This window comes from Benincasa hispida, chromosome 5, assembly GCF_009727055.1.
Source record: "Benincasa hispida cultivar B227 chromosome 5, ASM972705v1, whole genome shotgun sequence".
NCBI classification, from domain to species: domain Eukaryota; kingdom Viridiplantae; phylum Streptophyta; class Magnoliopsida; order Cucurbitales; family Cucurbitaceae; genus Benincasa; species Benincasa hispida.
This window is the reverse complement of record NC_052353.1, coordinates 25,132,386-25,146,472: the sequence shown is the minus strand read 5'-3', so window position 1 is coordinate 25,146,472 and position 14,087 is coordinate 25,132,386. Positions and strand designations below refer to the sequence as shown.

At 32.5% G+C, this 14,087-nt stretch overlaps 1 protein-coding gene across 1 annotated transcript; it reads left to right on the top strand.

Annotated features, from left to right (window-relative positions):
- The first annotated feature begins 2,299 nt into the window (after window positions 1–2,299).
- On the top strand, window positions 2,300–7,134 carry LOC120078578 (integrin-linked protein kinase 1-like). The gene is made up of 12 exons (XM_039032858.1): window positions 2,300–2,965; window positions 3,059–3,133; window positions 3,234–3,338; window positions 3,858–3,943; window positions 4,464–4,584; window positions 4,745–4,824; window positions 5,202–5,264; window positions 5,380–5,498; window positions 5,672–5,757; window positions 5,927–6,051; window positions 6,506–6,637; window positions 6,839–7,134. The coding sequence occupies exons 1-12, from the start codon at window positions 2,543–2,545 to the stop codon at window positions 6,843–6,845; spliced, it is 1,422 nt and encodes a 473-aa protein (XP_038888786.1). The 5' UTR covers window positions 2,300–2,542; the 3' UTR covers window positions 6,846–7,134.
- The last annotated feature ends 6,953 nt before the right edge of the window (window positions 7,135–14,087 follow it).

Here is a 14,087-nt window from a genome sequence, read left to right as displayed (position 1 = left end):
ATTTTCGAAGGTTTTTTTAATCATAAAGACTATTTATGAGATTTTTTTTTTTTCAAATGGTAAGAACTAGATTCTAAATTTCTCTTAACTAATTACCAAATTTATTATTATTATTAGTAGTAGTACAATTGACATAGGGGATTCGAACCAAAGATCTTATAGTTTCTAGCATACCCATATGAAAATCAAACTATACTCGATTTGACACCAAATTTATTATTTAATCTATAAATATTACTTATTTTCTAAAAAGTGATTTAATATCATACTTAAGTAACTTCAACTTTAATTTAGAATCTCATGAGGGCCTCTATCTTATATATTAAACATTTTTTGAAAAGTCAAAATATTAAATTAAAACGACCATTAAGAAAAAAGTGAAAATATTATTTTAATCAAATACGTAAAAATTTCTTCTATTTTGGTCTCTAATTCAATAGATGTTAAACTTAATCCTAGTGTTTAGTTTCTTGTTTATTTCTGTCAAGTAAAAATTATCTACATGGCTCCCCATTTTATAAATTATAAGAATATAAATACATAATGCATTTTCTTGCATGAATTTAAAGATATATCATTAAACCAACATAATATCTTTGTGATTACATGGAGAAGCAACCCAATTGGGGAAAACAGGCTGCAAGAAAGAGGAGCCTTCATCATCTTCCACAGAAGAAAATGAGGTATGCACACCAAAAAGCGAAGTAAGCCAAAGCCTCTCTCGTGATACCATGAGAAACCTCGTTGCATGAATGGTACAAAAGGAAAGGTAATCGACACATATCTATGTTTATCAACAACAATACTAACCTTAATAAGATCGAAGAGACATTGTTAAGTATGTTGGCTCACATCATATGCATCCGACCCAACAACAAAAAGAGTAAGGGCGAGTAGCATAATAGAGAAACCACATTATGCAAGCCCACCTTCACAACCAATGCTTCTAGGTATTTGATTGATTTTTGGTAATATGTTCTTTTGAACACACAACATAGATATGACATCCATTTGAGTCATGGACCACCCGACAAATACCGTTACTATTGTTATAATGTTTGAAACACGCAACGTTCACATTTACTTCCAAGATTCTAGAGAGAAAGGAAGACCACAAGTTCTTACCCAAGTGGCTCTGATTATTCGTTACCAATGTTGATACTAATATTGTTACAGATTATCGATACTAATGATAATGTTATATATATGGATATGAAAAACGAGTAAATGATAGAAAGCTAGGAGAAAAGATGGTGTGTGTTATTGGTGATTTTGGACTAAAGGGCAGACAACATTTGGTGAGAATATGAGCAACAAAGTCGAGAAGATAACATGATTTGGGTCGAGGGTAACAACTTAGAATCAAAATGGGCTTGGGAGAAGAGGCTAACTTCGACCTTGGCTAAAGTCAGTATGCTCAGACCGCTGTTGAGCCTCACCAAATACTTAATGAGGCATGCTTGGCATGGCTCAACCCAAAAGACCATTGTCGGCCTAAAATATAACTAAAATGAGGTGTTTAACCTCAACTTTGGTCGATCCTAGGAAAATTTTAAACACGATGCACCTTAGCCTAATAAGTCAAAGGATAAACTTAAAACAACTTGAGAACCCTAATGGAAGGATTGCTAGGTCAACTACACTTATAAATACATCAAGATAGAAGTAAGTCCATTCTAATATTCAAACTTTCTACATGCTACATGGTTATACATCCCATGATTTAATCATTGGAGTCTGTGTAGCAAATCACACAAGTGTACAGATTCTTCTACCTTGCAAGTTATGTTCTTCTCAAATTACAAATTTATCGTTGTTATCACAAGAAGATCGGATACGTTTTTCTTTATTCAAATTTTGATATCAACAATGAAATGGATGACCTGTTCACAGTAAACAAAGTAGAATTATAGCGATAATGGTAATTTTCTTTGGAAAAGAAAATCAATAAACTCTTTTCTCCATGATATGAGCAAAAAAATAGAGCGAATGAAGAGAGAAACAAAAGAAAAAGGTTTTTTTTCTTCCCTACTTAACAACCCTCGAAGTTGATAGTAGGTCCCACGCCACCCAAAACAATCCATGCAAAATGATAAAAAAAGAAATAATAAATATATTTTTCCACACACACAAACCAACAAACAAATAGAGGTTGGGGTCCACAGAAAAGCTGTTGAGGAAAGTGTTAAAGAAAGGCTAAAAGGGGAAAAAAGAAAAAAGAAAAAAGAAAAAAGAAAAAAAGAAAAAAAGAAAATCGTGTCCCATAACTCATTCTGGTCTGTAATTATATTTTTTTATATTTTAACAACTTGTTCAACTCCCAACATCGTCCTTCAAACAACAGCCATTCCATACCCTTTTTTTCTCTTCCCTTCTCTACGCTTCCTCCGGATCTCCCTTTTCTTCCCCCACCCCTTCTTCTTCCTTTTCCTTTCATGATACCCTTTCCCTCCATCTTCCTTCTCGGCATCGAGAGCTTTCCTCCATTTCCCTCTTCCTTCAAGCTCTCGATCCGTCCCCCAATCCCCATTCCCCCTTTCCTATGGATAATATCACTGCCCAATTAAAGAGGGGAATCTCCCGCCAATTCTCCACCGGCTCCTTACGCCGAACCCTCAGTCGCCAATTCACCCGCCAATCCTCTCTTGATCCCAGGCGGAACAATTTGAGGTTTAGCTTTGGCAGACAATCTTCTTTGGACCCTATTCGTCGTTGCCCTGATGATGATAATGAACTTTCTGTTCCTGACAATTTGGATTCCACCATGCACCTTTTGTTTATGGCTTGCCGTGGCGATGTTAGAGCCGTCGAGGATTTGCTTAATGATGGTACTGATGTTAATAGTATTGATTTGGATGGCCGTACTGCTTTGCATATTGCTGCCTGTGAAGGTCATACTGAAGTCGTTAAGCTTTTGCTTAGTCGTAAGGCCAATATTGATGCTCGTGATCGTTGGGGGAGTACGGTATTTTCTCCGTTTTCCCTTTCTTTTATTACCTTTTTTTTTTTTCCTTTTTGCTTTTATTAAACTCCTGTTTAATTGGGTCCTTCTCTTCAGGCAGCTGCAGATGCTAAATATTATGGAAATACAGAGATTTACAATATTCTCAAAGCGCGTGGAGCGAAAGTTCCGGTATAATATTCCATTCTCTATCCTTATATGCAACTGAGAATTAATGGATTGATACAACGTTACAACCAACCCCTTTTTTATTTCATCTTCTCTGTTTTAGAAATTTAGGAAGACACCAATGACTGTTGCAAATCCTAGGGAAGTTCCTGAGTATGAGCTTAATCCATTGGAGCTTCAGATTCGAAGGAGTGATGGTATATCAAAGGCATGTCCCCTTCACCATTTCTTTTCTTTTATCATTTTCTTTCAGTCATAAATTATGTAGATTGTTTCTGCCTACCTCTTAGAACATGTTGTAGAAAGTGCTTTTGTTCTACCCTACTTGTTTGAGGCACTGTATTTCCAAATTTGTACCCTTGTGGAAATAAGAAACAAGTGTTTATTCCACAGTTTTAAAAAGTGATTTTAAGATTCATCAGATTACTAAAATTTTCTTTCCATATAATGGTTATTTTTCTAAGTGATTGACTGGAATACATATAAAGTGATTTTTACCACAAAACTGGTATGGTTTCTGTTCCTTCGCTTAAAAAAAAAAAAAAAAAAAAAAAGCTAAAACTGGGTATTATACTGTTTATTCAATCACTAATATCTTTAAGTATCAAATATTACCGAGTCGATCTATTTGTTTGTTGGTTACATTTCATGTTCTTCATGTGTTCAATCTACATCTACAATTCAGGAATAACTTTTCTCACAAGTTTTTACTTGTGTTTCTTTGCAGGGGGCATATCAAGTTGCCAAATGGAATGGTACAAAAGTCGCAGTGAAAATTCTTGATAAAGATTGTTATTGTAACCCAGATTCTATGTATGTATTCACTTGAATCCTATTATGTTTGATTCAATTTGAATGATGCAATTATGTATTTCTGTGTAATAATTCTACTTCTAGCACCAAAATTTAGAAAGCCTACTAATTTTGCACCTAATTTATATAATTAATCCCCTGCTTTTTGCTCTCCCCTTCCCACCTACTGTCAACCAATGTATTAATTTCATTCATTTGTTTGTTTATTTACTTGCTTATTTATTATTATTATTATTGCAACAATACTCTTCTTTTTTTCTTTTCTTTTTTGGGTTTAACAAATGTGTGGGTGGGAATTTGAGCCTCCAACCTTGAAACGAAGTAATGCGTTAACCGTTGAGCTGTGGAACATTCTACTCTTTTCCGGAGGAGTAGCCTGCTTTTCGGTGGCTAGATAGTTGGAACCAAATAAATCTCTTTCACCTTCATGTTTGAAACTATTTACTGCTGTTTTAATAGTTTAAATTTCGTATATCTCATATATATTGTGAGTTTTCTTATTTTATTGAATTTCTCACAGAAATGCATTCAAACATGAGTTGACATTATTGGAAAAGGTGCGACATCCCAATGTAGTTCAGTTTGTTGGTGCCGTCACCCAGAATTTGCCAATGATGATTGTTTCCGAATATCATCCAAAGGTATGGATAAATTTTCTTGCGCTTTATTTTATTCCTGTGAACAATTATTTCATCATGTTCCATAGCTAGCATTTCGTTTCATATTTCGTTCATATATGAAGAATGAAGATGAGCTTTTATATCAACTAATTCTCTCTTACATTTACATTTCATCTTCCAGGGTGATTTAGGTTGCTATCTTCAAAAGAAAGGTCGTTTATCTCCATCCAAAGCCTTAAGATTCGCCCTCGATATAGCTAGGCAAGTTCTGTTTTTCTCATATTGCATTTTTAGCATTTAAATTGTACGCTAGTACTACTTTATTTTATCACATCTCATAGTGAGCCGAATCTTTGTAGCAAGCTACTGTTATTTCTTTTATCACATCTCATATTGAGCTGTCAGCTGAGTCTTTATAGCAAACTACTGTTATTACTTTTCCTGTAATCTTTCAACTTTTGCTGCATTTTATTTGAGCCTCAAATGGCTTTCTTATCAACAAGCATTTTGATATTCTATACGTTTGTAATTTATAATACATTTCCTTTCTACGTTTGAACCTTCTAGCAATATTCTGTCTCCTAGCTGGAGACTTAATCTTCTATATTGTAAAATTATGTAAATCTTTTTATTATCAGGGGAATGAACTATCTTCACGAATGCAAACCGGATCCGATTATCCACTGTGATTTAAAGCCAAAGTAAGGCAACCATATTCAAAAGTCAGTCTCGGGATGATAGTTGCTTTAATTTGAGATTTAGTTTGCACCATAGACGTATTCTTTTTTAATATTGGAAGTTTTTGTAAGGTGCCAGAAATATTTTGCTGGATAATGGAGGACAACTTAAAGTTGCTGGGTTTGGCTTGATTAGATTGTCAAAAATGTCACCTGACAAAGCAAAACTAGCTCATCCAGTGGTTATTGACTATTCGAGTAAGTCCATATTCAATGATTGGATAAACTACCTCTTGGCTCTTATTGGATTTTATTATCCAGCATTTTGAAGTTCACAACATATTTCAGAAGTGATTTGTACTTTATATGTGAAAATGGCATTTCTTTTGCAATCTCGACTATTTATGTGTTCATATTGTGCCTCCTTGTAGACTCATACTTAGCACCCGAGATTTACAACGATGAAATATTTGACAGGAGCGTCGATGCATTTTCATTCGGTCTCATTTTATACGAGGTATCTACAGTTCAATTGTTTTTCACATTTTATTAATCTTTTTATATCACTAAGAGTTGAAAAGAAATTCATGGCAGCTTTGGATTTGCATTTGGAAGCAAATTTTTTATCACTTAATGACATTTTTTGTTTTTTTTTTTCTGCATTTGTATTTGGTTTTCATGGCCAGATGGTTGAGGGTCTTCAGCCATTCCATCCCAAGCCTCCAGAAGAGGTTTCCAAAGCTATTTGTGCAGAAGGAAAGAGACCTCCATTTAAGATCAAATCGAAAAGTTATCCACCTGATCTAAAAGAGTAAGTGTCATTATCAAATGTTTTACTATTACTGAGTAGCTTATAGTATAAATGTTTAATGATCTTATGCAAGTGTATTGTGACACAAAACATTATTTAAGCATCTTGATAATTAAAATCCCCAATAAAAAGCCGCTTCAAGACGAAACGAAAAAACAGAGAATAAGATGCATGTAAACAGTCAAGTGTGCTTTGGTTTTTATTTCAAACAATGCATCATTAGAGAGAGAAGCAAGAGAAAGGTTTTCTTCTTTTCTTTACTTTTTGAAAGACACTGCGGAGAATTTGGCTCTCGAATGGTAATTGCTGGCATTACATATTAACTTCAAGTCGATCAGCAATCTTTAAAAGCACCGTAAACACAATTCTATATCAATTATATGCTTGAATAGAGAATAAGATGTTTGATGTGGTTTCTGCGTTATGCTCATTTATAAACTGCCATAAAATGCAGATTGATTGAGGAATGCTGGGATCCAGAACCTGTTGTGAGGCCTACTTTCTCTGAAATCATTGTAAGGTTGGATAAAATAGTTGCCAACTGCTCAAAACAAGGGTGGTGGAAAGACACATTTAAACTTCCCTGGTATGTTCTTTTCACTATAAAATGGGTCTGTCTTGATCATGTTTCCTATGTTTTCTATTTTTGTTTCTCAAGGAAAAAAATGTTGTTGCCAATTATTTTTTATTGCTTCTGAAGTGTACAATTCTGAAAGCATTTCTTACAAATGAGAATATACATGTTTTTCTAAAAACTAGATTATAAAACGATTTGGATTATGTGCAGGAAATAAGAAGTTAGGGAACTCAACCCACTGTCTTCAGGAGGAGGCAAAGTGATTATGGATGAAGGACACTTCTCAGAACACCATTAATGAGCTTCATTGTTGAGTTTGAGAACACCATTAATGATATTCAAAGCCTTTGTTTTTCCTAAAATTATGTCTCTCATTCATTTTCAAATTGTATTGTCTCAATGGACTGGAGGGCTTCCTGTGTAAAATGTGTGGAAAAGCAGTATCGTGTTCTTTTTCTTTTTTCTCTCTTCCGATATGAAAGGAAAATTCCATTTGTTCCGAATTAGTTTTGCATTCTACTGTTAGTGAGAGAACATTTTCATGCAGTTCAACCAGTTCAATATGGTTTGGAGCAAGGATGAAAAGGATGAAAATATTCGTGGGTATGTCGATTTCAAATATCTATGGATATCTCCAACATCTTTTATAAATACTCGTAAAACATTACAAAAATGTCTATCTATAACTTAGTTTTGAAATAAAAACAACTTAATTATTAATCGAAATAAATTTTATAAATTTTGTGACTAACATAAATATTCGTTATCAATATTTTATCGACATATTAAAAAAATTGACATCTTGATTTTGGTATCGATATTGATATTTTGATCATTGGTTTGGAGACACCAACAATGGCATTGGCCCACTTATATTGAGATGAGGATGATTAAAGGTATGTTTTAGTGATTTTGAAATGATTAAATCGCTTTTATCATTTTCAAAATCACTTCAAAACATATTTTTAATCATTCAATACCAATTCTGATAATACACAAATTGCATTTAAAAGTGTTAATAAAATATTAAATTAATTTTGAGTGATTAAAGACGTGTTTTGGAGTGATTTTCAATCTTATTAAGTGATTTTAACAACTTAAAATTCACTTCCAAACAAGCATTAAGAAGCATCGATGCAGAAAAAGACACAAAGTAATACGTTAATTTCTAAATCAACTAGGACAAACACATTGAAGATATATTTTGTTTTCATAATTTATTTTTTTTAGTAAATATATATATATGGATCTACTTGATACTTCAGATCCCAAACTGAATTGAATTACATAGACTCCATTTCGAGATCCATAGCTTTGATCCACTCATCTTGTCAACATCCTCCATTGCCTTCTTGTAAGACATTAGTAGGTGAATAGGGGAAGTTGTTCATAGTAAGTGTTGGCCTAATGCCCTAAATCTCGTAGGGTCTTATAGTTTGTAAAAACAAACTCATTGTGTATTTAATAAAATATATGATATTTTATTCATTGTGTACAAAATATATGATATTTTAGTTGCATTAACTACAAACCAATAAACTAACCTTCAAGGTTATTTTTGTAACTCAAACATGTGTGAAAACATACGAATGGATCATGTTTAAGTAATAACCTAAAAGGTATGTAGTAGATGGATAAGGCTAGGTACCTTAACCTAATGACACTACGAGTATGACCCACTTTGTAGGTGTTATAATTATTGTAAAGTGCTACAAATGATCTGATCCTGATCATTCATGTATAGACATACGAGCGGGAATATTCTATACAAAGGAGTTTGTATAAGACCGGACCACGAAATGTTTAGTCTCATTATATAACGTCGTTCATAATAGAGACTTACATTTCACCACGATGACCATAGGTAATATGACCTATATGCTTTCTAATAATTCAAATTATTGACCTTAAACTTGCTATGTTGTGTTAGTTTGGACCAATTCCATCCATTTTAACCATAAACTTAAATAAATGTTGAAATTTTATTTCAAAAAAAATTTTGAAATTTTAATAATCTAATAAGTTCTAGTTGCAATTACAAAAAATTTCTCTTATAAATTGTAGAACCTATATTCTATATAAAATTGTTTTTTTAAAAAAAAAAAAAAAAGAAAAAAAGAAAAAACAACATTGTTTAATTTTATAAATGTTATTTAATGATTAATTTAATTGTCCATCAAACTTATTTTTTGCACATGTTTATTTTTATTAAAATTAATAAGATAATGAAGATTTTTTTTTATTTTATTAAATTTATTAGTGAATTAGTTGAAATTGAATCCAATGTTAAAATTGTAATATTTAAACTTAAAATGGATGAAATTAAAATTTTAAATCTAAATGGATTAAAAAAGAAAAATTTGTAGTCAATATTTGATTTATCCCATGAGCACTAAAATTAATTATAATCAAAGTATTATCAAATCAGTAATTTTTTCTTGGATAAATTCTATAGTAAAGGATAGTTATTTTTTTTTTTTTTTAATGAGAAAAATGATATGATCATTTACTATTATAATTATTATTATATAAAAAGCTAATAAGCTGAGAATTACAACACACTCCTTAACTCATTCCACCAATTCATAATTAAGAAATACCACTTTTCCTAATTTACACTATGATTATGATTATGATTTTGATTTTGAAAATGTCTTTAGTTCAACTAGCTCTCGTTTTGTTTTTCTTAATATCTCTAATTCTCCTGTTTGTAGCATTATTTTGTTTAATGCTACCGTGTCATTGAGTGGTATTGGAGATTTCAGAAGTATCAATACTGCAATAGCCATGGCACCAAGTAATAGCAATTCGAGATTTTACATCAATGTAAAGCCGGGAAGATATAACGAACATGTTGAAATTCCAAGTGACAAAACTTTCATAACACTAATCGGAAATGATGCAACGAGTACTGTTATTGTTGATAGTAGGAGCAATAGACGCGGTTTTGGAACTTCCAAATCAGCCACTTTCAATAAGCAGCTCTAATTATTTTTATTATTTTTTTTTTTTGTTTCCTCCTCCATGATTAATTTCACTTAGTTTTTTAAATTACAAAGATACACATATTTATGTGGTTCTGTCCTTAGTAGCAATTGCAAGCTATTATTGGATGTAACAAACTCTAGAGGAAGATTAATTATTGTATGTTGATGAATTGGTTTATTTGTCTATTTTTCTTTTTCCTTCAGTTGTGAATGGTAATAATTTCATGGCAATATCCATTACTTTTGAAAATTCTGCCGGAGCAGAGAATGGTCAAGCAGTTGCATTTTATAATAATGCAAATGAAACCGCGTATTACAAGTCAAGATTCCTGGGATTTCAAATGTATCTTAGAAAAACACAAGGTATTCTTTAAAGATTGTGAAATCTACAGGACAGTGGATTTCATATTCGGGGGCGGACTTGTGGTATTTCAAGATTGTCAAATATACGCACGATTGCCAAATAGAACTATTACAATTACTGCCCAATCTAAAGAATTACAAAACCAAGAGAGTGGGTTTTGCTTTTAGAATTGTAGTGTGATGGCTTCTCCAGAGCTTGGGCCAACGAAGGAACCTCGTGATTTTGAAGTTTACCTTGGGTGGCCATGGAGAGATTATGCAAAGGTAATTTTCATGCAGTCATTTCTAGATTCTGTGGTGAATACAGTGGGATGGTCAACATGGTCACCAGAGAGGCCTCTTGATTTACTGTTTTATGGGGAGTATAACAACAGGGTCCAGGAGCTAATTTAGCTGGAAGAGTAAAATGGTCCGGTTTCCATATCATAACTAATCTCACAGAAGCCACTAGCTTTACCATAGGAGTTTTTATTGATGGAAACACATGGTTACCCGAAACCAGTATACCATCTAGACTAGGACTTTAGTTTTAAATATAAATTAATGCGTGCTGAATATATTTCTTGATATATTTATGTGGTTAGTAAACTTTTTAAGTATTTTGGTGAATCTGTAATATCATTATGAATTATGATATAAATATTTCAAATTTGTCTTTCTTTGTATTTTCTTTCTCATAAAATTTGAATTGATCCAAATATTGAATATTTTAAACTAAACAAAGTTATTTTCAATTTAAACTATCATTTTCTTAAAAAAGTAATTATCTTATAATAAACTGACAATAATGATCAATTTTAAAACCCGATATCAAATATGAATAAAAAATAATTAAAATAATGTCTAATTTCATTATGCAACTGTACAATATAATAAACACATTTTTGAAACTCGATTCCTTTCCATAATTGATGGGGTTTTTTTTTTTTTTTTTCTTTTTCTTTGAAAGGTGTAGAGTCTTATTTTCATGGGTTTGAATTTCTCGAAAAATATTAAAAGCTATTTCCCAGAAATGGAGAAATCTTCGTTAAAATTGGAAAGAATCGCAATATAAATTCACCAAAGTAATATTGTAATAAAAATATCTTTTTATTTTTGGAAACTACAAAATAAGTAAAAAAAATTTTATATTTTTTTCTTTTTAATTAGTTAAAGCTTAAATAATTATGTTTTAAATTAATATATTTAAATTATGTCTCTATAATTTTTTTATAACTAAAAAAAGTATTGAATATAATATTCATAATTAAAAGTTATTGTTATATGTTAAAAATTACATTATTCAATAAGAACAACAAGATATAATATCATAAGTAGTGCATGCATTTTGTTTCTAAATTAAAGTTAAACCGTATTTATCAGAATATATATTTTTTTTTTGGAAACATGTTTATCATAATATAATACACCAAATTTTGTAATCTAAAAATTAAAAGTAAAAATATTTATTTGATAGCTAAAATCGGAATCAAATATTAAATGAACCAAATTATAATTAAATATTAAAGGAGGGAAAATAGAAAAATCACAAAAGGATTGGAAAATGCGATTTATACACTTGAGTCACAATTATCGATAGCTTTCTTAAAAAAATATATATTTGTTCGCATGAGGTTTCTGGAGAAACGTGTTTCGTGGAGTTGAACTTAAGTTGGTGTTGATGTTGAAGTTGATTTGATGCGATGTGGTTCGATCTCTAATATTTGATCCTCTGATTCTCTCTCAGTTGGGTGAATATGCTTGACTTGGAGAAGGAAAGCACCGAACGTTCTTGAAGTAGAAGTCTTGGAAGCTTGAAGTAGAAGTCTTGGAAGAGTATTTGTGTCTTCAAAGAGGCACCGAACGTTCTTGAAGTAGAAGTCTTGGAAGCTTGAAGTAGAAGTCTTGGAAGAGTATTTGTGTCTTCAAAGGTCTTCTGCCTTATAGGAATGGCAACTTCAGGAGTCTTGGAAGCTTGAAGTAGAAGTCTTGGAAGAGTTATTTGTGTCTTCAAATGTCTTCTGTCTTATAGGAGTGCAGCTTCAAGGAGTCTTGGAAGCTTGAAGTAGAAGTTCTGGAAGAGTATTTGTGTCTTAAAAGGTCTTCTTCCATATAGGAGTGCAAACTTTAGGAGTTTTGGAAGCTTGAAGTAGAAGTCTTGGAAGAGTAATTTGTGTCTTCAAAGGTCTTCTGCCTTATAGGAGTGCAGCTTCAGGAGGTCCTTGGAAGCTTGGAAGCTTGGAGTAGAGATCTTGGAAGAGTATTTGTGTCTTCAAAGGTCTTCTGCCTTATAGGAGTGCAGCTTCAGGAGTCTTGGAAGAGTATTTGTGTCTTCAAAGGTCTTCTGCCTTATAGGAGTGCAGCTTCAGGAGTCTTGGAAGCTTGGAGTAGAAGTCTTGGACGAGTATTTGTGTCTTCAAAGGTCTTCTACCTTATAGGAGTGCAACTTCAAGAGTCTTGGAAGCTTGGTCTTCTGTCTTATAGGAGAGCAGCTTTAGGAATTTTGGAAGTTTGAAGTAGAAGTCTTGGAAGAGTATTTGTGTCTTCAAAGTTCTACTGCCTTATAGGAGTGCAGCTTTAGGAGTCTTTAAAGCTTGGAGTAGAAGTCTTGGAAGAGTATTTGTGTCTTCAAAGGTCTTCTGTCTTATAGGAATGCAGCTTCAGGAGTCTTCAGGAGTCCTCTGCTTGTTAGTGAATTCTCTCTGGGTCTTTTGAGTGTAGAAAATGCTACCTTATAGGAGTGTAGCTTCAGGAGTCTTCAGGAGTCCTCTGCTTGTTAATGAATTCTCTCTGGGTCTTTTGAGTGTAGAAAATGCTACCTTATAGGAGTGCAACTTCAGGAGTCTTGGCAGCTTGAAGTAGAAGTCTTGGAAGAGTATTTTTGTCTTCAAAGGTCTTCTGTCTTATAAGAGTGCAGCTTCAGGAGTCTTGGAAGCTTGAAGTAGAAGTCTTGGAAGAGTATTTGTGTCTTCAAAGGTCTTCTGCCTTATAAGANTGTCTTATAAGAGTGCAGCTTCAGGAGTCTTGGAAGCTTGAAGTAGAAGTCTTGGAAGAGTATTTGTGTCTTCAAAGGTCTTCTGCCTTATAAGAGTGCAGCTTCAGGAGTCTTGGAAGCCTTGAGCAACTTCAGAAGTCTTCAAGAGTCCTCTGCTTGTTAGTGAATTCTATCTGGGTCTTCTGAGTGTAGAAAATGTTGCCTTTACAAATGAAGAGAACTTTTCTATTTATAGAGTTCTCAGGTGGGCTTCGTGGGCTTGGTTGGTCCATGGGCCTGATCCTTGGGCCCAATTAGTTGGTTTTGGGCCTGATCTGGAATTCAGGTCCAATTCAACTTTTTTGTAGTTTGGACTTTAAGCCTAAATAATAATATCAAATTGAATTTGATCTCATCTGATTCATCCACGTGACGTCATCGAAACTTGTCTTTAATTCAATTCGGGACGTGTCAACTTCTAATTGGACCTAAAGTCAATGATTTAGAAATTCGTCGTTAATTTAGCAAACGACATGGTGACTTGTGATTGGTCCAAAATTTCTCATTCAACAAATGCCTCCTTTTCGAGATTTATGCACGTATATGGGTGGATGAATCTCAAAAAAATGTAATTTGTGATCAAAGTATGATTTTTTTACTCTTTTAATTTGGTACATCATTATGATCAAAATATGAGAATTTAGCTCAAAATTTTGATTTGAAATCTTGTTCGTTTGACACACTTTCGCTAAGTAAACTTTAATTTGAACTAAAGTAGGATTTATGTTCCACTTTAATGCAAATTTAATTTAACTTAATTCGAATTCGAAATAGAATTTGGGGTGAAATTGAATCTTGATCAATTTTGGTTTGAGATAAAAATTTGGGATATGCTCAATTTTACTTGGAACTGAGTATAGAAACTAAGATTGATTTAAATTTGAGATAAAATTTGGAATATAGCCAAATTTTGACTCGGCATTTTATTCATAACTCAATATCAAAGTTAACCATTCGAATATTGATAAAATTTGGCTCTAAGTCTGTGTACCAGTAAAAAACATTCACTATGCTCTGTTTCTTTCTCAAGTCAATTTTTAAAGTTCATAAACCACTATATGGGTTTTGAGAAAAATGGAGAACTTTGAATTTTTAC

Excerpts from the sequence above, each read along its gene's own strand:
- LOC120078578 (XM_039032858.1), top strand. The coding sequence starts at position 2,543 with ATGGATAATATCACTGCCCAATTAAAGAGGGGAATCTCCCGCCAATTC. Across the intron at positions 5,758-5,926 it reads TCGGTCTCATTTTATACGAG|ATGGTTGAGGGTCTTCAGCC; the intron begins GTATCTACAGTT and ends TTTCATGGCCAG. Across the intron at positions 6,052-6,505 it reads TATCCACCTGATCTAAAAGA|ATTGATTGAGGAATGCTGGG; the intron begins GTAAGTGTCATT and ends CATAAAATGCAG.